The sequence below is a fragment of the Colletotrichum gloeosporioides genome (genome assembly GCF_011800055.1).
Source record: "Colletotrichum gloeosporioides strain Lc1 chromosome Unknown consensus_15, whole genome shotgun sequence".
Classification (NCBI taxonomy): domain Eukaryota; kingdom Fungi; phylum Ascomycota; class Sordariomycetes; order Glomerellales; family Glomerellaceae; genus Colletotrichum; species Colletotrichum gloeosporioides.
In genome coordinates, this window is record NW_025544660.1 from 166,207 (window position 1) to 189,720 (window position 23,514).

The window sequence follows — 23,514 nt, forward strand, 5'->3', positions numbered from 1 at the left end:
CCTCATCTACCTTGATCCCTTCCCCCAGCAGTCTGAAAACTCAAGTTGAGCTGCAAGACAAATCCCCTCACATCCCTCAACACAGACCAAACAACTGAGTGTCCGGTCTTCTCACCTTAACCCCTCACAAAACCGCCACAATGTCGCCCAGCACGCTCCCCGCCAAGAAGTCCTACAGCATCGCCTCCATGGGGGCTGATGGCATCGGCCCGGAGGTCATCGACGCCGGCGTTGAGGTCCTCAAGGCCCTCTCCGAGACCCTGGGCACCTTCGACCTCGACTTCACCGACTACGACTGGAGCTCCGAGACCTACAAGAAGACGGGCAAGTACATCCCCGACGGCGGCCTCGACCAGCTCAAGAAGCACGACGCCATCCTCTTCGGCGCCGTCGGTGCCCCCGGTAAGTAGCCCCATGTTCCCCAGCCTCCGCGATCATCCCCCGGACTAACCGATCGGCAGACGTCCCCGACCACATCTCCCTCTGGGGTCTCCGCCTGGCCATCTGCCAGCCCTTCCAGCAGTACGCCAACGTCCGCCCCACGCGCGTCCTCCGCGGTACCCAGTCCCCCCTCCGCAACTGCGCCGAGGGCGACCTGGACTGGGTCATCATCCGCGAGAACAGTGAGGGTGAGTACGCCGGCCAGGGCGGCCGCTCCCACCGCGGCCTCCCCTGGGAGACTGCCACCGAGACGGCCATCTTCACCCGCCACGGCGTCGAGCGCATCGTCCGTTTCGCCTTCGAGACTGCCCAGAGCCGTCCCCGCAAGCTGCTCACCTTCGTCACTAAGAGCAATGCCCAGCGCAATGGTATGGTCCTTTGGGACGAGGTCGTCTATGACGTTGCCAGGGACTTCCCCGACGTTACCCTCGACAAGATGCTGGTTGATGCCATGACCACGAGGATGGTTCTCAACCCCAAGAGCTTGGACACCATCGTCGCCACCAACCTGGTAAGTCTCACCTACCTCTATCCTTGTTTCTAAACCATTAAAGCTAACAAACCACAAAGCACGCCGACATCCTCTCCGACCTGGCCGCCGCCCTCGCCGGCTCCATCGGCATCGCCCCCACCTCCAACCTGGACCCCACGCGCAAGAACCCCTCCATGTTCGAGCCCATCCACGGCTCCGCCTTCGACATCACCGGCAAGGGCGTCGCCAACCCCGTCGCCACCTTCTGGACCGCCGCCGAGATGCTTGCCTGGCTCGGCGAGAAGGACGCCGCCGACAAGCTGATGGAGGTCGTCGAGAGCGTCACCGGCAAGGGCATTGTGACTGCCGACCTTGGCGGCAAGGCGACGACAAAGGAGGTCACTGCCGCTGTTGTGGCGGAGATTAAGGAGAAGCTCGTCAAGAAGGCTTGAAGGTAAAGAAGTGGGTTTGGGTATGAATATAGAATTACGACTGTGCATGAGGAGCATCTCGACATGTCTGAGGGATACCGCGGAGGATGGATAGATTGAGCGTTGGTGTATAGATACATGAATGACAAACACAGTAAAAGTCACAAGCATGATTGTTTGTTGCCCAATATTACTTGCCATGTCCTTTGCTTGGTGCTTGTCCGTCTTACGAGGCGAAACGCCGACGGTCTTCCCGTATTCGACTAAAAGCTTGTCTTACTAGAGTACAAGGTATGCAGCTAGATAATATTAGTGCCCGAAATGAGGCTCGGCGACGAATATGGATGGTGGATCAGCCAATTGTCAGAGCTGGAAGTGTCGTGACACCGTAAGCTTCAAAGCCCTCGGTCGCTACTCGTCTGACATGAGCTCATATAAAACCAGATCCTGGCCACATTCCAATTCCCAATGCTCGCAAATGCGTTTTTCCTTCTCTCCCCAGGCCAGATATACGCACACGCGGGGATACTTAAGCTCTCAAATACTCACACAGATTGACTCAGAAAATTCCAGAACAAGCCATGCCCAAGTCCACAAAATACGAGCCGTTTGTGACAACACTCACGGTTCCCCAGGAAAGATTTGAGCGCACCTTGGTGTACACTTTGTCCCCTCAAACAGCAACATTCACGCCTCCAGCTTCCTGCTCGGTAGTGCCTCGGTCGATCAGATGTACGAGCAGGCCAGAAAACATAACTTCAAGCGAAATCTGCTATGGGGATATGAACGTCGGTGAGACGACTACCAGTCTACCAACGGAGTGCTTCCCGGCAAGCTACGATAGAATTTGGAGACCTTGGGGCGGCACTTTCAGTCAGTAGACCGACTCAAGTTTACACCTATTAGCAATCTGCTAACTTTCCTGCCTGATCAGGTGATCTACCCAACTTGGCATATCCAGGCACTGCTTGCATAAGCGGCTGGACGTCAGCTTGCAATACCAACATTAACTTAGAGAGTGCCCAGTTTGTCTCTCAAACATGGTGCTGCCCCCCTGGTGGGTGGGCATGCTTGACGGTCGGCGGAGATGACGTTCCTTATCGGGATTGTGTGAGTTACATCACTACACCAACCGATGTCTGGGTCAACGTATATACCACAAGTGAAACCACAGAGGTGAAGGTGGCCACGGCCTGGCGAAACGTCTTTCTCACCGATCTTCCCCGCTCTGGCCCAATCAAGATCAAGCATCCCCCGTTTCCACTGTACGGAGACAGTCCATTCAATGACAAAGATAATGGGGAGGGAGGATTGGCGACAGGAGCCATTGCTGGCATCGCAGTCGGAATCGTCGTCGTCGTCCTCATTCTGATAGGAATCACGATATTTGTCTGCTTGCGAAAGAGGAAGGAAAGGCGTCTCGCTCACAGTCAGGTTACTGCTGTTGAAGGAGTTGCATACCACAAGGGGCTGGGACATGACACTAAGCAGGAGCTTCCTGGTCATGGCTCGGAATCACGAGAACTTCAGCCAATATCGCCGCCGGCGGTAGAGTTATCTTCACAGACAAAACCTTCAGAGGTGGAAGGCCAACCTCCTGTAGAGCTGGCATCATAATTGAATTGAAGCAGAGCTGGAATGATGAAATGGTATTCCGTTATTGTCTACAGAGTTTGCTATAGAGTTTGGAGAGTCCAATCCTTCGATCTTGACATCGTCTTGTGGTTATTATTGCTGCAGTCTTGTCTGATTTCTAACGATAACTTTCTCAGAATAGAACCAAGTGAGCTCATTACTCTGATTCTCACAGGTTGGGGGTTTAACAGGCCATTCATATTCTGGTATCCGCAGTGTATTCCAAGCCTAATTAATCATCTCCTTCTTCCTTAGTCTTGAGTCTCTTCCACTCCATTAAAAGCCCGGCTACACCAGCCATTGCAGCAGATGCCACAGCAACGTACAGGGACGTAGTCGAGGCGTCCCGATAAGCCTGCGAAACGAACGGTAGCAGCTGCGGGTCAACATGTGAAGGGTTGATATTTGACGCCCCAAGATCGGTGATTTTCGTAACATTTCCGGGCTGAAGCCGTGATCCCAGATGACTGGTCAGTGTGTTCATGAAGACCGATTGGGCGATGGGTGCTCCTAACACAACGCCCAAGCTTTGCGAGAAACCATTCAAGCCATTCGCAATTGGTATGTCGGCCTCGCAGAGAGCATTCCGTAAGGCAGTGAGTGGAACCTGACCGCCGAAACCCAGGCCAATACTGGTCAAGACTTCATAACCTATGATTTGTCCAGCGGTACTGCCGGTGGTGAGGCTTGACAAGAGTCCACTGCCAAGAGAGAACACCGCTCCACCTAGCACCAGCATTGGAACGTAGTGCTTCGTGTACGTAATCAAGGCTCCTGAAGCGATGGTCGCCAGCGTCTCCGGTCCCCCCAGTGCGAGCATGTATAGTCCAGCTTTGCTTGGAGACAGGCCTTTGGCAGCCTGGAGGTAGAAGGGCATGTAGTACGCCAAGACAGTGACAGCCAGATACGTACACGTCGTCGCGATACAGCCAAGTCCAACGGTTCGCTGCGTGACGATACGAAGGGGCACAAGAGCTCTGTGTGGATTTGAAATCAGCGTGCGTAGGCATGAGTCTCTTGAATAGACGCGATAAATGGTTGGGTTCAAGGTCCACAAAGGAGGATGACAGCCGTCTAACTCACTTGTCTTTCTGTTTGATTTGCAGTAATAAAAATAGAGAAAACAATATTCCAAACCCGATCAAGCATCCAAGGACGTTCCTGTTGGTCCACGGCAAGAGATTGCCACCCCACTGAAGGCCCAAAACTAGGCAGATCATGGAGCTCAATATTAGAATGCTACCTGTAGGATCCAGCCTCATAAGTTTGTCTCTGAGTGAAAGTTTGGTAGAAGGTCTGTGAGGCTCTGGAAAAGTCATCCAAACCAAGACCATGCTAATAGCAGACAGTGCTTTCATTAGATTGCGGTCAGCCTCTAAGCAACAATTAGACAGAAATCCACTGAACACCTACGCAAGTTGAGCCAAAAGCCGAATCGCCAAGTTAGAACGCTTTCCGTGAAAGCACCTCCGAGTACTGGACCTGCGAGGGCCGCTGTCATCATCATAGAGCCCATGAGGGAGATCATCAAAGGCATCTTCGCTTTCGAAACGGTGTAGCCGCCAATATTTAGAGCACCTGACGCCACGCCACTGGACCCTAGGCCTTGAACACCTCGGCCAATAATCAAGGTCATTGAATTTGGCGAGACAGCGCAAATGGTGGAACCTGGTACAACATTAGTAATTGAACGAGGAACAAAACGACCGAAAACGCTGCATGATCAACTTACCCATGATTACAATAGCCAGACTACAGCAAAATGTGTATTTCATAGAGAAGAGAGTATACAACTGCCCATAAGTGGGCTGAGTTGCAAGCCGAGCTAGCGAGAAAGCCGCGGCGTACCAAGCCGCATCACGAAGGCTTTTGAATTCCGTTGTAATCTTGGGAACACTCGTGGCTACCACCAATCACGGGTTATTTGTGTTCACTACATATGTTGCAAAACCACATTCGTCCGTATGGTTATACATACCGAGAATGTTGACATCAAGTGCCATAAGTAGCACGGCAATAAGTAGCCCCGTTACTGTTGCTGCCACCATGCGCCGTGGAGGCTTCACTGCTGCTGGAAGTGCCGGAGCTTGGTTCAGGCCGTCGTTTTTACTCGAAACAGAACAAATGCTGGCCCTGATGTGGCCTGGGTTGAAACCAACTGAAAACCGTTTCTCGACATCTTGCGTTGCCCATTCCACTGCATCGATCTCTGGCAACTCCTCCTGGAGTCGTTTTGGTGGAGGCCCAAAGGTCATCTTGGTCTTGCGTCGCGCAGTATTGAGGCAGTGCTACTGATTCGGCAAATTTCAGACGTATAATTTATAATGACACTGGTCGGGGAGATTATGGATGCACATATCTGTATTCATTCGGAGAAGATGGATACAGAGTATTATTGCATAAGCAAGTCGAAAACTTCTATCGCATTAAGGTAATCTAGAGAAAACGTCTTTTGAAGGATATTTACACTGGTAGCAAAGTCAAAAGCCAGCATTCCGGACCGGTTCGTCGGTCTCTTCGGGTTCAAAAGAATGCATTTGATGAGCAAACCTGAAGCGGACCAAACCCACGTGGGAACGCAGTGGAGCCAACCAAACTTTCAAATCACTGCAAATACAGAGTAGGCAGGCGATAAAACCCGGTGTGCCTCTATCTTAATAAGCCCTAGATACCTTAGCACGACGAAGGTGTTCATGCTGCAATTTTATCATGAATTAACAGTGAACGATTGATACATGCTTCGATAATGTGCCGAAATCATATGAATACCCTTTTGAAGAAACCGAGCACCTCGTACTCTCCTTGAGCTTTCTGCCCATGCCGGCAGAGGGGCGGGAAGAACTCTGTTCTAGCACCTAACCTAAGATACCATGTTCACTGCAAAATGTCGACTCCCTGGTTTCCTTGTCTTCTTGGCTAACCTAAACCGGGCCCATCATTTTAAGTTTGGACACAACTCCCGACAAAGTCAAAATGCGAGGTCAGAAATGGGACCCTTTCCCGCCCGTTGCCTCCTAAACCCTATGTCATAAACTTCAACCACTTCATATTATTCTGAATTGACTTTTGGTGACGACAAAGATGAGGTGTTCTTGCCCCGTTAACCAGGGATTTGTCTTTTACTTACCGATGAGTTGGTTCAGAGATGAGTCGAAAGCCGGGGCGCACCGTTAGATGGATTCCGTTTAAACTCATGGCGGTTACAGTATGCCCAAGTGTTCCGGGGGACGTATTACGGCCTCATGCAAACACTGTATCCAGTGAAACAGCTCTTCAATGGTCTAATGATGCTGCGGGGGACGGCACAGTAGAATTGAAGTAGGCAAAAGGCCCAAAAAGGAACAACATTACTTCAGAAGCAAGCTGGCCCAAGGGCATGTCTGCAATGAATTCATAAACAAGGCGTAGTTTCGAGCTATATAATTCACTATATCCGGGCTTCTCCGAACTTATCCTCCAGCAGTCCAGCAATCTTGCCCGCAAGATCGTGTATGGTTGCCGATTGTATGAGATCAGGCAATGGCAGGTCAACCAACAGATGTTGTGATATCCAGCTTGTTAGCTCGTTTGCGTTTAATGAGTCGAGCCCAAGGTCATCCAGCCCAGACTCTGGGCCAATTTCAGCGCTGGAAAGCGCAAGTAATTGTGCAATAGCAGTCCCAAGCAGCTTGCAGATCAGTCTGATTGTTTCCTCGTGTAACAGGCGGTCAGGTGTGCTCTTTGCAATTGTCATGATTGATGCCAACTCAGATTTCGTAGTGGAAAGCTCTGGTGTTCTTGAAGCCAAGGCTTCTGGATGGATACTGTGTGCCACACTCATGTGGGCGTTCTTTTTCCAAAGGACGTGTGTCGAAGGGTCTGCTAGGTGCTGCTCCGTCCACAGACCGAGGGCCATTTGGCTGAGCTGCGAATATGCATCGTCTCGACTGGCATTTGGGCCTGGACGAGAATGGTTTATGCTGATGGTGATGGCCTCCAGGAGGTGTTCCTCGAAAAGAACGTGGTATCCCGCCGCCTGGGCTCTGTCTTGCATGTTGCCCGCACTAGCGATAACCCCAATGCCACCCATGATCCCAATATCGATGACCGATGCTGGGAGCCCAAGATTATGACGGTACCGAACAAAAGCGTCCAGGTAGGTGTTCGCAGCGTTGTAGTTGGCTTGTCCAATGTTCCCGACTAGCCCGCCGATAGAAGAGAACAGCACGAAAAACTCCAAGGAAGATCGCGCCAAGGCCTTATGAAGATTCTCCGTGCCTTGAATCTTGGGCTCGATGCATGCTCGCCATTCGTCGTACGTCATGCGTAGTATTGCGTTGTCCTGTGAAACCCGTTAGATCATGGTAAGATTGAGAGAAGGTACGTCATCAGACTCAACGTACCCGTAAGACCATTGACATTTGGAACACCCCAGCGATGGGGCGATCCGCCGCGATCACGGCCTTTGTAACATCCTCTAAGACCGCAACACTGCCCGCGACCGCCTTGACGACACAGCCTTGGCTTCGAAGCTCACCCAAAAAAGATTCAACTTGTGGTCCTGTGCCTGCAGACCGAGAGAGGAAAATCAACTCCCCAGCGCCATGCTCTGCCATCCACGTTGCCACAGCGCGGCCTATGCCGCCCAAGCCGCCCACAAGCAAGTAAGCAGCATCCGAACGAAACTGAGGAGATGCAGGCATGACTTCAACGGAAGACACCGGAAAATCACTCTGCGGGTCGGTTGTTGGAATTTGGAGCACCACCTTGGTGGCTGGCTGATTCTTTTGTCCATCAGCAGCACGGAAGGCCTCATGGACTTGATTTGCCTTGAAGATCTTGGCAAGTCGTGCCCAATCTGCTGGCTGTGATTCTCCGATAAAGTATTCTTGGCACATTTCCCATACCCTAAGTAGGTCAGTACTTAACTCACTTGTGATTATAGTGCTATGAATTTGCATCAGCGCACCGCGGTTGTATGCGCTTACCTTTGCACCGATTCTGGACTGTGATGGCTAAGTGCCTGCATGTTGACGATGCGATGTGCCTGACTTGCAGAGATCTTGAGTGTTTGGCAGTCTTTAGCCCTGACCGGATGATCTAGAACGTCCAGGAAGATGCCAGTAGGGGACAGATATTGCAGCGCCAAGTCAGGGAAAGCGCCGCCGAATCCGATCATGCAGGTTGCCTTTGGCCACGACGGAGCATCTTGCGCGTTTGACACGATGAAGTTTGCAGCGATGCCGAAAGCATTTTCCAAAAGCAGTCTGTCGGACTCTGACGTGATGATGAAGCGATTCTGACAAGAAAATCGACTAGTCAGCGAATGTGTGCGTCAAGCAGAATTTGCGTTTCCACGTCCTTACCTCTGCCCCTCTTTTGCGCAGTAGTTCGACGGTTGCGAGACACAGATCGCTGAGAGTAAACAGCACGATGACAACCTTCAATTGAACGAGAGGTCAGCAAACACAGGTAGCCCTCAGGGTAACCCTAAGAATATACTTGGACGGAAATACTTACGTCTCCGCTTGCGATTCTCCCAAATTCTCCAACTGTGAACTTGGCCGCAACGCATGCCAGTGGCATAGCCGCCGCGGCCTCAAACGCGAAATCCTCACCCAAACGCAGACAACTCGACGGCAAGACATCCAGATGGCTGGCGACGGCGCCTTTGCCAGTGGAAAGAATGACGACTCGGTCTCCTACCTGGAAAGAAGACGCATCATCGCCCACGACCGTGACGATGCCAGCAGCTTCTTGTCCGAAAACGACCTGGTTTGAATCAGAAGCCTCCTGGGCTATGATTACATCCTAAAAATAACCAGCGATCAGTTATCCGCTCATCCTCGGCACCAACACAAGAATGCCCTGCGCTGGCCATTGTCTGAAACGCACCTCTTTGTTTACCGCGGCTGCTTTCACCTCCACTCGGACATGGTGGGCATCCAGAACCGGCAAGGGGCATCTAACCCATCGTAATGAACTCAAACTGCCTGCAACCCTTGGGACAAGCTTTGAAAATGTCGACGCTTCGATTGTTTGTTGTCGTCCGGAGCATCGACAGAGTTCCTGTTGCACTGTTGTCCACTGATGCCTTGGTACCACGATGCCATGCTCCCTAGTAATCGCAAATTCAAAGTCCGGATCGAGTGAACCATCAAAGAATCGGTCTGGAAGGTGTTGGACGATGCGAGTGAGAAAACTTGCACATTCGTCACTATTCGTAACATCTCCCGGGTCGACTTCGACAATGGTTATGTCGGTCTTCAGCTCCGATCGCAGTGTACGAGCCAGTCCGTAAACCATAGCAAATCGCGGATCGTTGCAGTTGATCTGAGACAGCGACGTGACCCAGACAATGGGGCGTTTTGTGTTGCCGGTGCTTAGAAGTTGGATAAGCGCGGAGAATTCACTTTCGGTCAGATGGTAGATCCAAGGGCGTTCTAGGTCGAGAAAGAATATGAGGGTTCCCTCGGCAGGCAACGAGGCAGGCTGATTGATACAGGTACCTGCATCGTATGTCCGGAAAGGAAGTGAAGAGTTGTGCAGCATCGACTTAAAACTTTCAATCAAGGCGCTATTCTCCTTATTTGTGACGATGCTGACGGTTGAGGAGCTCGACCCAAGCTGGTTTAGGTGACGAAGCCGCAGGATGGGAGGGACCTTGTCCTTGTGTTGGTCACCTTCAGGTATCTCGAAGCCAAGGTCCCGGATAATAGAAAGCAGAGAATCTTTCGAGATGTTTGGAGTTTGGCTTTGGAACAGAACCTGCCAATAAGTTAGCTTGCCTGCCTTGAACAATGTGTCTGTCCGACCTGGGGATAGTTCTCGGAGCATGTATTGATGTGCTCATGACTATCTGCATATCTGTTTGCAGGTGAGAACGAGACTTCCTTGTACTCACATCAACAGACGTCAGAAATGAATCGGCTGAGCATTCAAGTTAATTATCAATGTTGAGCGCGGCGCACGTTTGGGGCGACGGGATCTGGGTACTGACCAAGAAGAGCCTCCAGTAGAATAAGCACTCCGGAAGGGCGAAGTAACTGCTTGATGTGTAGCAATTCTTGAGAAGTGTCACGTTCGGTAGAGAGTATCTGCATATGTATACATCAGTAAATGCATTCATAATATTGCAGAAAGCGAGAAGACGCACGTCGGCACAGACAATTATGTCATACGACTGAGCGAGATTCTTATCCCCACCCATGGCATCCCAGCTTCGCACCTCAAAGCCTCGGATATCTGCAAAGCCGTCCTCTGCGTTTTTTAGAGAGTCTAGTGAAGTCGACGTATACGTGTATGTTGAGAAAAGCTGCGTCCCTTTCTTTGGCTGGAGAAGCTCCAGCAATGTCAAAGTTGTACTGTTGGCCCCGTCAGCTGAGCCGATCTGTAAAATCTTTGGCTGAGGATTCGTGTGTGTCAGAATAGGCATCGCAGCTTCTAAAACCTTTTTAGCTCGTAGCGACCAGAGGCCTTGGGACACGATGGAGTCTCGGAGCGTTTCCTTCGTATGCCGCAGGGGGTTCTTGAAAAGCTTCTCCATCGTCAGATCCATGCCATGGAGACGGCTTCCCTGTAATTCGACTCGTATCTTCTGTTGCGCCGCTTGGCGGTTTTCTATGTTGTATTGAACAGTGATTCGGCAGGTACTCGGAGACAGAACGCCGTAACCTGCCTCCTGCGCCTTTTGAATCTGTTGATCAACCCATGACTTGGTTACGCCTTGGTCGGGAATGTCGTCAATGTTGTTGTTGACTTGAGCATAACTCGACTGCATCTCCAATAATAGAAGAAGTAACAAGTGCAGCATAATCTTGATGTCATCCGCGTCGAAGAAGGGAGCCTCATTTAGTATCTGGAAAGGGAAGAAGCTTGCGTGAGCACCCCAGTGAGGCGCGCTGACAATCGGAGGAGCCTCCGTCTCGCCATGCAAGGAAGTACTGATCTGATGGGCCTCAATGCCTTCCATGACGACAACATCCTCCCCATCATCTGCGTATGCGTGAACCGTTCCGGAAATGTGGTCCTGCGCAACCTGATCCATCATTCCCGTCGCCCAAAAGGACCCAGCGTACTGACGAACAAAGATCCTTTGGATGTAAGTAGGTGTGGCCATATACTTTGCTTTTCGCTGCAAACCATGGCAGAGCGAAATGCCTGTAGTCTGCAAGCACTGATCGAGTGCGGTAGGATGCACAAGGTAGCTGGAGGTTGAGTCTTTTGACGTGTTTTCCGGTGGGTTCACACGGGCTGTTGCTTGTTGCACACTGGGACTGACCGAAATGTGGTCCAGCCTTCTGAAAGAGGGCCCATATGTAAAGCCCAGATCTTGCGTAACTTTGTACCAGGTGGCTCGAGATAGCTGGCGAGGAAACTCGCGCTTTGCAAAGCCTTTGTGGGCTCGACGAGGCTCCGCGGTAACTACTGTGTGGCAGTGCTCCGTCCAAATATTATTTTTCCAGGAAGTGATTTGCACATCGTAGCTGAGAGGCGCATTCTCATCGGAACCAAGACGCCGCAGTCTGGTATGTATCTCAACCGGACGGCCAGGATCCAAATGCAGTGCCGCGGAAACAGAGAAATCCTGGGCAGAGAAGGACTCCAAATCGCCTCCGTTGACTTGACGAAGCGCCTGTTCGGCAATCGATATGTACGCTGCAAAAGGGATGATGACCTTATCGTTGACGACGTGGTCTCCAAGCCAAGGGATGTCCTCAAGAAGCAGTACCTTCCTCCATCTCGGCTCAAGAGCACTGGTTTCAAACACCTGGCTTCCAAGTAGCTCATGCATAGGGTATTTGCAGTCTCTGTACGCCCTGTACAAACGGTGTTGCCCCTGAAAAGACTGTTCATGGGCCCAAGTATATGTTGGAGCGTCGATCAAGGTTTTCCCTCGCGGCGTGATGGCCTGATACTTTAAGTTGACGCCCTCACAAAAGAGGCGGCCAGCAAGTCTGAGAAGGCTTTCGTGGCAATCCTTGTTTTCCTCTAATGTTGGAAGGTAGCTGGCTTTGTCGGCAGACGTGCTTTCCATCACCTGTCTGATTGGGCTCTTGAGAGAAGGGCGAGCACCAACCTCAACGATGACAAGGTTTGGTGTCTCGGTTTGCTTCAAGAGGTTTGTGAGGGCCTTCTTAAACAGCACAGGTTGCACAAGACTCTGGTGCCAGTGTGTAGCGCCCAAAGAATCAGCGGTATTTATGCGATCCCCCGTCACACTGGAGAACATAGGTATCCCAGGTGCGGCAGCGCTGAGAAACGGGCGAATCGCTTCTTCATAGGCCAAGCCGAAGTCCTTCATATGCTCTGGACATTTTACACCCGTTATTAGCACTAGATCAGTAAAACCAAGTATACCTAGGATTAGTACTAACCGGAATGAAACGCAAGGTCCACATCAAGAAGCTTAGCAAATATACCACCTGCTTTGAATTTTGTCACCATAGCCTCAACCGCACACGCGTCTCCAGAGATGGTCGTATTGACATGGCTGTTCTCGCAAGCGACAACTACTCCGGGTAGTAGCCACTCAAAAATGTACTCGGAGCCGGCTCCAATAACAGCCATAGCTCCGGAGTGCTGTGTCCCGGTTCTGTTCAATATGTAGCCTCGGAAATATGCGACGATGATCGCTTCATCTGCTGTGATGGCACCAGCCGCAAAGGCAGCAGCGATCTCCCCACTGGAATGGCCGGTCACTATATTCGGAATCACGCCCCAACTTCGGAGGACAGCGAGGAGTCCGATTTGAATAGCGGTGCTGCACGGTAAAGCATACTCCGATTTCATGATACGACTTTCGGTTTCCGATTTCAGAAGTTCCCCTGCATGATATCAGCATTACCAGAGCCTTTGTAGGATCGCGTGTAAAAGCCAAAAATGTCAATGGATAGGCGAAGGCATCATACCTTCAATCGTCCACGCCGCTTTCAACTTCTTGAGCGCGCCGTCCAAGTCACGAATACACTGGCGAAAAACAGCGCTCTTCAGAACCAAATTCTTGCCCATCGTGGGCCATTGGGCGCCCTGGCCGTTGAACACGAAAACAAGCTTCTTTGGCTCATCGCTGCTGGCGACTGAAAGTCGAAGCTCTGGCTGGGTCGTCGTGCGCTGCCCGACTGTGTCGTTTCGGGCGATGAAAAATCCTCTGTATTTCAGCTTCGATCGTCGACAACCGAGAGTGTATGCCAAATCCAACAGTTTACACCGTCCTGAGCTTGCAATAGTATACTGCTCGTAAGCCTGGTGGAGCAGCTCTAGCGACTTTGGATTCGACGCCGAGAGCAACAGGAGGTTACTTTCAACTGTGTCTTCTGAAGATGTATCCATCCGTGGCTGAGTATAGCGGTCAGCATCGAGCCACAGGTGAGGATGTTCTAAGATAGCCTATGAGTGTTAGCCATAGTTAAGATTACCAGTCGAGTTTTGACATCAGGCATTGCGACAGAATGGAGGACAGGGTTATTTCATACATGGCAGTTGGCACCCCCCATTCCGAACGAGTTCACGCTGGCTCTCCGTAAACGATTCAAAGGAAACGGTTCAGGCTCTGAAGCAACCCTGATTTTCCCACCGGCCCATGGCACTACACGTGGATATGAGTTTGTTATCAAGATATGTATGGAAAAAAACCTCAACAAGCACTTACGATTGGGATTGGGTGTGTTGAAGTTGGTGTTGGGCGCAATGACGCCCTTCTCAAGCATAAGTATCACCTTGATAACACTCGTCAGGGCAGCGGCACCCTCTGAATGTCCGACGTTGGGCTTCACCTATGGTCGCAGAGAAAACAAAGCTTGGTCAATCCTTGAATTGTTAAAGCCAGTTGGTGTAAAAATGTTACTTACAGCACCGATAATGACGCCTTCTTCTCTGAAGATCCTTTCTATGGCTCCAACTTCAGTAAGATCCCCAATCCGCGTGCCCGTGCCGTGGCATTCGAAGAAGGACGTCTCGGAGTACTTAGTGATTCCGGCCTTGTCGTACGTATGCCGAATAAGCGTCTCTTGTGCATACCCATTAGGGATGATCAGGCCGGGCTCTCTGCCGTCATGCTGGGTAGCAATCGAACGGACCACGGCCCGCACGGGATTTCCGTCGCGAAGGGCCTGCGAAAGTCGCTTGACATAAACTGCATTGATGGCCTCTCCACGTCCAATTCCATCGCTGGCGGCGTCAAAAGTCTTGCAGACGCCATCCGGGGAGGCGATATTTCCTAAAGCTCCGGACGCGCCAGCGGCAGAAAGGGGCGCCGACAGGAACAAACTACAGCCAGCCACAAGCGCAGAAGTGCACTCTCCTAACTCCAAAGATTGAACAGCGAGGTTCAGAGCTACCAGTGACGATGAGCACCCAGTTTTCACAGTCATGCTGCTCATAGACACTAATTAAATTGCTTCTTATATTCTTATCGCAGTTGGGAATATCACTGGGTTCTAGCTTCACGTACCTTGGACCTCGAAAATCAAACGCATGCGAGATTCTATTTGATAGCATGATGTCCCACTTGCCAGTTGGGTAGTTGCTGTAGTATTGAGGGTCCCGTTGCATTTCGACACTCCAGTCCTCAAAGAATGAGCCTACATAGCAGCCGATCGTTTGGCCTTGCCAGTCGGTTTCGCCAGCATTTTCAAGGCACTCCCAACTAACCTCCAGCAGCAGTCGTTGCAAAGGGTCCATCTGTTCCAGCTCGCTTCGACCATAGGAAAAATGTGAGGCATCGAACCGGTCGAGTTGAACATGATTTAGGAAGTATGCCTTCTTGGTTTGCATAGTCCCAGGGCGTGGCCTCTCACTATAATATCCATCGATGTCGAACCGGTCCTTTGGAACGGGCACGGATGCACAGCGCTTCTGCATCAACATGTCCCAAAAGTCATTCGCGTTGCTTACGCCCCCAGGGAGTCTCATGGCCATGCCACAAACGACCACCGGGTCTTCGCCAAAAACTCGACTGACATTGACGTGTTCACCCATTGTTGATTTTGCGTGACCTAATCTTCGATTAGTACCGTGTTCTCCAACTGAGAATGATAATTGGGGATTCAACTATGCTGTAGTTGGCTGCTCTAGAGGTACTCTGTGAGGCGGTCTTAGTATGAGTTTGTCTCTCAGCACATGCAATTAAGAGAACACAGCAGTACAAATACTCGGTATAGAATTGTTAGTGCATAATGAACAACCGAACGTTTATCCGATTAACGAAAGGAAGACCTTTGTCGTTCATCCCATCGAGTGCCAATAAACCCCGATAGCGTCGGCGCCGTGCCGTGTCACTTGAGAAGACCTACCATTTACTGCGGTAGGGTTCCTGGATGGCCGTTGGAATACTCAAACTTCCTCCTCGAAAATCGCTCAACTCATTCAAGATTTCGATTCACACTAAGGACGTTTCGACCACTTATCCGCGTAGTCCAAGAGAGATTATGAGCGCAAAATCCAAGTTAAGCTCCGACTATCCCGCAGGGCGCTAGCACAATACGTAAGTTTAAGCAGACTTTACCTCTACTTTAGTGAGAATCTTGTGATGGCTTGTTATTCAGCAGCAGAGTTTTGCCCATCCAAGTACATGTGCGGGCCATATTTGCTCAATATGGGTAAGTTTCGCCGATGCCATCCCCGAGTAAATCACTCTAGCCGTTTCCGAGACCGCATCTCCCAGTTCGTTCGATGGTTGTAAGTTGTGATAAAGAATATGCCAAACCACACGCCGCTGTCAATCGAGATCTGCAATCTATGCAGCAGAAGCGTGCAGTATCATTCTGAACAAAATGAATCGCTCTCGTCAAACTCGTGCGATACTTCTTCTTCATGGCAGCGGTTCATCTGATGCTATTTACAAATTTCAAACGTCCAGAATTCGGGCTATCCTGAAGGACAAGTTTACATTCGTGTTCGCAAGAGCGCCTCATCCCTCGGAGCCCGGTCCGGGAGTCCTGCCATTTTTCGCGAAAATGCCGCCTTATTTCACATGGTTCAGGAAGGGAATCGAAGCAACAAGACATGAAATTGCAATCTTCAATCACTGCATCGAAAACACCGTCCGGGCCTGGAAAGCTGATAACCCTTCAGGAGCGATTGTTGGGGTATTGGGCTTTTCTCAAGGCGCCATTGCATCGACGCTACTACTGTGGGAGCAACAGGCCGGCCTCATACCATGGCTGCCGGATCTGGAGTTTGGCATCTTGGTTTGTTCGGGATACTCCGAGGCCATGAAGACGTATATGCGGGACCTGGGCAACAACAACCAACGCGAGTGTCAAACCTTGACAATCAGGTTACCTACTTTGCACCTTTATGGACGGCAGGACGTATTCGGCGCTCCATCGTCTAAAAAGATGTTTGCAGCACATTTTGTGGAAGACAGGGCGCGATTGGAAAGCTTCGATGGAGGTCATGAGCTTCCCCGAGACAAAGATGACCTTGAGAAAATCAGGGACTTTGCGGTAACTGACCACATGATAGTCAAAGTGAGGTGCATCTGAATTTTAAGTTGTTTGGTGTTTACCTTACTCTATTGCTCTTATGTGCCGTAAGAAAATCAACAGAAGATGTACAACTTCGAAACCTTTCATTGCAATTGCCTATTTGCCACTTACAACCAATCCTACAACCTAGTTCTCTGTGACAATGGTCCATGCACCGTCTGTGGCGTATTTATGGCATCCCACCGTAGCATACATTCCAAAGATACTGCAAGGACTGCACGAAGTATTCAATTCCCTCCTCCAAGAGTCTAAGCTTGTGGATCTTTCATCCCACAGGCTGCGATTCCGGTGAATCCTGCATGATTCGTTTACTTCAAATAAATGCCAAGGTGGTAATCACTTGCCGAGCAGCTTCCCTCTTTTCCGTTCTCAGCTCAGCAGCAAGATTCTGAGTATTTTCACGGATTCGTTTCCCTTCGGCTTCTTTTGTCTTGCGCAAGATTTCCTCAAACTCTTGTCTTACAATCTCTTTGCTACCAATGATATCAGGGCCTCCTCGTCTTGCTTTGGCTTTGGCGCTGCCTGTCCTGATCTAAACAATAATTATCAACTAAGTCGCTCAACCGTCACAAGCATGTACTGCCAAGGCTGGTGCATATCGAAAGGCTTACCTGCATGATTTCAAATGCAATAGGTCTATCCCTCGTTGCCGCCAATGCCACGTTGATAGCATTATCTCCAGGAGCTAGCGGCCAGCCCACGAGTGGTATGCCCTGCACAAAGCTTTCCATCATCGAATTCCATCCACCGTGAGCAAGTAAAACCCCCACCGACGGATGCTGGAGGACTGCTTGTTGATCGACCCATGTATCGCACACAAGACCCACTCCATTACTCTGAATATTTCTTATATCTGAAGCATCGATGAATTTCTTCGCATGCATTCCCCCTATGATCAAGATGAATGGATATTTCATCTCGTTCAAGGTGGATATCAGAGCCTGAAAATTTGCGCGGTTGGTTGGAAAGACCATAGATCTGGTGTAAAGAGTGTGAGACTAATGGAACGAGACCCAAAACAAAAGCTGGCCCCGGGGATGAAACAGTGGTAGTATTCTTACCCAAATGAGATGACGAGGACCTCATCCTTGCCATGGCGGTCAAGATAAGAACGTATTCTCTCATCCTCAATCAGTCCGTCCCGGGACCAGTTCTTGGGCCCTATCTGAACTCCAACAGGATATACAGTAGTATACTTGTTGCAAGCAGTGAGAGTTTCTCCTTCTAGTGCCATCGATGAAGCACAGATGATCCCATCAGTGGCTTGGACAAGCGTGACTGTCTCTCTAAGCAACGAAGAGACGACTTCAACCCAACTTAGTATAGTGCCCACGGGATATGCTCTCGCACAGAATGAGCAGCTCACCTGTTCTAATCATGCCAAACTCTCCGAATTCTCGTTCATAGTCGTAAATCTCCTTACAACCAGGTATACTTATCACGGTTCCATTGAAAGCATCGTGTCCGTTTTTGGCAACGCAGACCTATGGAAGATTGCCAGCCTATCAGAATGACAAAGTGATTCGGCGAGAAGATTACGGGTACTCACTTGCTCAACTATTTCATCAAGGCTCCTTCCCTTACGCAGGGCTTTGTCGGAAAAATACTTGTTGGCAATTGTTTCCCAGTCGCTGAATCCGCCTTCGGATGAGGGTGCAAGGTAAGAGAAAAGACGGGCAGCACTACCTGCCCAATATAACAGGATCTTACAGTCTGTACCCGAGATTCGTCGCGCCTGCGGCAGAGTGTCTAACGACCCGATGTGATCCAGCATCAGCGCTGTTGGCCTTGGCCACTCGCGCCCCGGTTTGCTGATCTGCTGAAGCGTGTCTAACCATCCCTTGGACAACTGATTTGTGATGTCTTCGACCGTCACACCCTTATTATTAAGCAGACTGACATGATTTTGATCAGTCATCTTCGTCTCGTGAGGGAAATAACTGATTGCAGGAAATACTTCAATACTCACTTCGGTTCCCCGACTAGAACAACATGAAATCGCTCTCGTGGCGCATCTGCATACTGGCTGAGGTCTGAATGAAGTCAATATTGCACCGCTGCGTTACTCATGCCTCGTGGCATAACGTTGTGTTATGCAGCATATGTCGAAACTTAAGCTTGGTGAGATCTTACCTAGGAAAGCGTGAGAAACAAAGGTAACAACTAACGACGGATTCACTTCAAGCATCTCGTTGATGAGAGAAACAGTACTAGTGACATGACCCCAGGCAGGCCAAACGTGCCAAACGTGGTGTTGTTGGTAAGTCATGATAACTCGTATGATCATAATAGAGATGAAGCTGATTTGAATCGAAGCTTCCGAGGTCATGGTTGAAATAAGAGGGTCATTACTCAAGCTTTACAGCAGTGGGGCTTAGTAAGTCGCAAATTAATAAGGGGCATTGAAGGGATCGGACGGCTGGACGGGGAGGAAGAGTTAAAGTTAGTATGGGTTTCCCGAGAACAGGGTTCTTATTTTCGGGAGACAGCAGTGTATGCCAGTGATACTAGGTCTCACGTCTGATGATTGACAGCGGCAGCGGCGCTGTGTTGTTTCCTATAGAGTAGTTGAGATTTGGAAGATGTGCAATTTGTACGACACTGTTCGTCCCAAAACCCAGAACGGAATCTAAACTAGGCCCCGTGGTTCAGATGCGGCGTCAGCTTACCATTCGGACTACAATCTTCTCTCCTGATACACCCTTGTTGGTGAGCAGCTCCAAGCCCTTCCGGATGCCTTCGAACCCCCCTTCCAATATGCGGAGGGGATGATGGTTCAGTTTGCCCTCCTGCACCAGCCTCTCGGTAATTTCCCACAACTCAACGCCCAATGCACGTATCTCCTCATCCGGCTCGCGTCCATATGGCGCTGGATACGTACAGCCTTCACCAAAGATACAGGGACCGACAACGAAGTCTTTAGTGACTACCGCACGATTTGCGGCATGCTCAGGGAATGGCTCCAGCGCAACGTAGTTTCCTCCCGCGCGCCCCATTGCGTTAAAGCACACGGTTGTAGACTCAACGTTAGAGATACAGTCTAATGCATATTTCAAGTTGTTTCGCGTGTGAGCTTTCTTATTCACGGAGAGCGATTAGCCTCAGGAGTCTGTTCGGGTGTCAAAAGAGAGAGCGGCAGAGTCCACTTACAATTTTTTGCGCAACGTCCTTGTCGAAACGATCGAATACGTCCTCGGCACCATTCCTTCTCGACAAGTCGAAGTGTTTTGGAGAGCAAATCCCTATTGGGATTAAGCCCGCGCTGCGTACGGAGTCCGTGATCAGATTGGCAGCACTGAAATGCTCAAAAGCATAAACCACCCAACAAGTGAGGAGACTTACAGTCTTAGCAGTTGCATAGCAATAGTTGCCGTCGCAGTACTACTGCCGTAGACGAGCACATGTTTAGCTTTCGCAATAGGCTCATTTGGCAATGGTAAGCCTAGCGATTTTATAGCTAAACCAGCGGTACATATTCCCACAGGTATCGACGCTGCTGATTCTATCGTCCATGAATCTGGAACCCTCATCCACATTTTGCCGCGCGTCACGGTATACTGAGCGAATGCCCCTTGTTCTGGCGTATACTTGAACATCTCGTTTTGTGCTCCACACACCCGATCACCAACTCCAACGCCGACCACATCAGGCCCCACTGCAATGACTGTGCCAGCGAAATCAGCACCCATGATCGCAAATGGATGAGCAAAATCTGTCTTCATTTTCGTGTTGCTCGGGTTAAGAGCAACAGCTTCGATGCGCACGAGAGCTTGGTCGCTAGGTAAAACAGGGCAAGGAGCCTCGTTCCACATGAAAAGCTGTTCCTTTTCATCCATAACAAGAGCCTTCTGAATGGACGGTGGCACGAATCCATCGGACTGAAGCGCCATTTTCGATTTAATTGGCAAAGTCTTCTGAGGATGAGATTTCCCGGTAGTTTGAAAGTGTCAATGCCTTCGAAAACCAAATCATTCTCAGTATAGTATGAGGATAGGTAGGTAAATGCCCGTGGACTGGCACATGCGCCAATTACTTTATTGAATAAATGATTTAATCAATACATAAACCTTTAGATGCACGTTTTGCTGGTAAGACGAACAACATATTCTCCGATCGTCCCAAGTTGAATAAGTTGTCTTTCGTTCGGCCCTTTAACCGGCTCTGGTTCGAGAAGCGAAAACGAAACAGAAGCCGCAAGCGAAATGCAAGTGAGGAAGATAAACTGAGAGGGGAAGTTTGAGAAAAAAAAGTTTCTTGAACGAGGCGACCGTCTCAACTTGGCTGGCGGCTAAATTGCCCTTTTTCAGACTTTCTTCCAAACCAAGCGCCATTCCGGCGGGTTGGTAAGGTTGGAGTTCGGGATGTTCGTTCTGTCAATGCGCATGACCCGAACCCGACGCTGACAGCCCTGCTGATCCGGTATACATCTTTCCTGCCGAAAGCTCTGCTACGGCAAGTTTCGCTTGAGCACCCTCACTTCTGATCACGCCAGCGCCCCATGCCACCCGCTTATGGAGCCACGTGAAGCGCTTGAGGAAAGTCTTTTTGCCAAACGCGTAAGTTCTCAGCCGTCTGTAGACCAGGAACATGGTGTATGCAATCCGCTCTTGGTGTGTTCGTTCCAACTATAAACGTGGACGGCTGAACTCTATGAAAAACCCTATCTCCATGTACACAAGCGCGCCGGTTCCTTGGGTCTCATCTGAATGTGGAGGGATGGAAATGTGGGTCGATCTCGACTATTGACAGTTCGTCATGATATTCAGGTCCAGGAAGTGGTCCATGTTGTTACTGAACCGGGAATAGCGCCATGATGCGGGGTGTTTGACGGTGAGGACGACATGTCAGACAAACGCAAACACGCAAGATTTGGGGTTGACGCCATTTAGGGTTAAAAGCTTCCAGCTCATATCCTTTCAGCTAGTGGATGAATTTGAACCGGACTCTTCTTAAACAGAAGAGGATTGCAAAGCGGGTGAATGCTTCTTAGCCGGGACTATGTAATAGGCTTTTGTCGACGCATTCAACAACCGGAAATTCGTCAGCCTGGGAAATTCAAAACGCCAAGTTCGCAAGTACTGCCTAAATTGGGGGGAAGCCGAACACATCTCTCGGCCAGCTTTTACCTATGCTTTCCAGCGAGTGTCACGACGGACTTAACATTAAACCCGCAAGAATATTGACTGACAAAGTATTGCGTCCGTTAGCGAGTGTGGGCTGGGATCTGGTTGGGTGTAGCGCCATGCTGGTCTAATTCTGCAGAGAATGTGTTGTTCAGTATTGACAAGGCACATTTTGTTGCGACCTTGACGCAAATTGCGGAATCTTTGGAAGAGCGCAGGAAGATGGACCAAACTCCACTGCGGCCCCTGGGTAACTACACAAACAGACCCGCATACAACCACAAGCAATGGACTAATCGAATCGTAAATGTTAATCAGGTCCCCTCGAGAAATACCTCGTCCATCAGCACGAAGTCGGTTACTACAATGTCGCGGTGCTCTCCGCAGAGTATTCATTTCCTAGAACGACACCCGGCTTTCGAAGTAGAGACGTGCTTGGCTTGGTCTACTCGGCCTTGGGAAGGACGCTGAAGTATCATCCTATCTTGGGAGTTGCCCTGAAGGACGAGGATAGTCCGCAGCCAAGCTTCAGCAGGATCGAACGCATTGATTTACGAAGACTTGTAGAAGTAAAGAGATCAAGGTCAGCTTCAAATACTGCCGCCTTGATACAAGCAGAACACCAAAAGAAGTTGGAGCGACGACTCGATGTTCCTTTATGGCGATGTCTGCTGGTTCTCCCGACGGACACCATTGATCACAGCCTCACGACTTCCTTCATCCTGGCACTTGTTTGTCATCATATTGTCGGAGACGGAATCTCGATGATCTCCTTCCACAAGACCTTCTATCGATGTTTCAACCAGCTACTGTCTTTAGCAGAGATATACCCCTATGGAGAACGTTTCCTCACGGGAAATGAGGTAGTTGCCGTACCCAAACTTCCGTTGGTACCCTACTTGGAGGAAAGCATGACATTCCCTATGTCTCGAATGTACATCCTGCGTCTCCTGTTCAAGGCACTCGTGTATTCTCCTGTGGACCCCTTAGAATGGGTTGGACCGCCCATTGGAAGCAAGCCGCCGCCCTTCAGTAACACGCGATACTTCTACCTACCACAGAAGGATATACGCAACCTCTTGCGCCAATGCAGACAAAATCGAACAAGCATCACAGCTTTATTAACGGTTCTGGTGTCAAACGGGCTGTCCATTTTGTACAAGCCTAGCACGCGTTTCACAGCATCTGTACCCTTCTCACTGAGGAAGTTTTCAAAGCATGGTGAGTACGACATGGGATGTTTTACGAGCATTGCGGAGCCGCGCTTTTCTGCAGATGCCAGCCCACCACCAGGCTACATTCCATGTCAGAATACTGCGAACAGTTTTCGGGCTGGAGACGACGGGTCGCCTTGCACTGGCGACTCGAAGATATGGGCATCTGCGCATATGTGCAAACATTTTCTACAACAACGCAGCGCTTCAACGTCGAACCTCACAAACGGTCTGATCAAATTCAGAAAGGACCATCGCAAAGGACTGCTAGATCTGAGGGGGACACCCAGGCGGCATGCCTTTACCTTGACCAACCTTGGGGTCGTAGATAGTGAGACTTCTCAAATCGACGGACGAGCTGCTGGGCCACGGGCTAGTGTTGACAAGTTTGTGTTGTCGGCGGGATCGGCAACTAACGGAGCGCCTTACACCATTTGTGCAATATCTCAAGCCGGGGGTTACATGGGCATCACTGTGAACTGGGAGGCTGGTGTTGTGGAAGATGAGAGTGCAGAGTGGCTTTTGGCCTTTCTCAGCAAGGAGTTGCAACGATTATCAGCCCAAGTCAACTATGCCGAGTCATCTAAGCTTTGATCAATACATTTTCGTGGAGGTGACAGTTGACGCAGTAATGTGCCTGAAAGATGTATGGGTTTGCCGGGCCAAAGTGAAAGCCGCAGAGAAATAAAGGAGGTAATCAGTAGAAGCCGGCGGTGTTATGCACATCTG

General features: G+C 50.2%; 6 protein-coding genes and 1 pseudogene across 7 annotated transcripts; 3 read left to right on the plus strand and 4 right to left on the minus strand.

Annotated features, from left to right (window-relative positions):
- Positions 1 to 140: 140 nt before the first annotated feature.
- Positions 141 to 1,365, plus strand: GCG54_00005279 (putative tartrate dehydrogenase/decarboxylase TtuC'; the record flags this gene model as incomplete). The annotated part of the gene is made up of 3 exons (XM_045405306.1): positions 141 to 402; positions 462 to 952; positions 1,012 to 1,365. 3 exons carry the CDS (start codon positions 141 to 143, stop codon positions 1,363 to 1,365), a joined length of 1,107 nt encoding a protein of 368 aa, XP_045268897.1.
- Positions 1,366 to 3,211: 1,846 nt separating this feature from the next.
- GCG54_00005280 (Efflux pump roqT) lies at positions 3,212 to 5,234 on the minus strand (the record flags this gene model as incomplete). Its single annotated transcript, XM_045405307.1, has 5 exons — positions 3,212 to 3,956; positions 4,063 to 4,330; positions 4,393 to 4,647; positions 4,712 to 4,882; positions 4,958 to 5,234. 5 exons carry the CDS (start codon positions 5,232 to 5,234, stop codon positions 3,212 to 3,214), a joined length of 1,716 nt encoding a protein of 571 aa, XP_045268898.1.
- Positions 5,235 to 6,406: 1,172 nt separating this feature from the next.
- On the minus strand, positions 6,407 to 14,937 carry GCG54_00005281 (Highly reducing polyketide synthase FUM1; the record flags this gene model as incomplete). Its single annotated transcript, XM_045405308.1, has 14 exons — positions 6,407 to 7,300; positions 7,362 to 7,866; positions 7,947 to 8,257; positions 8,325 to 8,399; positions 8,479 to 8,769; positions 9,061 to 9,726; positions 9,774 to 9,817; positions 9,959 to 10,055; positions 10,115 to 12,267; positions 12,336 to 12,785; positions 12,870 to 13,052; positions 13,610 to 13,733; positions 13,809 to 14,226; positions 14,411 to 14,937. The coding sequence occupies 14 exons, from the start codon at positions 14,935 to 14,937 to the stop codon at positions 6,407 to 6,409; spliced, it is 6,738 nt and encodes a 2,245-aa protein (XP_045268899.1).
- A 794-nt stretch (positions 14,938 to 15,731) lies between these two features.
- On the plus strand, positions 15,732 to 16,445 carry GCG54_00005282 (Esterase LovG; the record flags this gene model as incomplete). The annotated part of the gene is made up of 1 exon (XM_045405309.1): positions 15,732 to 16,445. One exon carries the CDS (start codon positions 15,732 to 15,734, stop codon positions 16,443 to 16,445), a length of 714 nt encoding a protein of 237 aa, XP_045268900.1.
- Positions 16,446 to 16,761: 316 nt separating this feature from the next.
- On the minus strand, positions 16,762 to 18,777 carry GCG54_00005283 (UDP-glycosyltransferase 72B3; the record flags this gene model as incomplete). The annotated part of the gene is made up of 7 exons (XM_045405310.1): positions 16,762 to 16,980; positions 17,060 to 17,426; positions 17,510 to 17,764; positions 17,799 to 17,932; positions 17,998 to 18,343; positions 18,418 to 18,481; positions 18,582 to 18,777. 7 exons carry the CDS (start codon positions 18,775 to 18,777, stop codon positions 16,762 to 16,764), a joined length of 1,581 nt encoding a protein of 526 aa, XP_045268901.1.
- Positions 18,778 to 19,108: 331 nt separating this feature from the next.
- GCG54_00005284 lies at positions 19,109 to 20,338 on the minus strand (annotated as a pseudogene). Its single transcript has 2 exons — positions 19,599 to 20,338; positions 19,109 to 19,525 (listed from the first exon to the last, which is right to left on the minus strand). Coding segments are annotated over exons 1-2 (1,157 nt in total).
- Positions 20,339 to 21,888: 1,550 nt separating this feature from the next.
- On the plus strand, positions 21,889 to 23,379 carry GCG54_00005285 (uncharacterized protein; the record flags this gene model as incomplete). The annotated part of the gene is made up of 1 exon (XM_045405311.1): positions 21,889 to 23,379. A coding segment is annotated over one exon (1,491 nt), but the record flags the coding sequence as incomplete, so codon positions are not given.
- Positions 23,380 to 23,514: the final 135 nt, after the last annotated feature.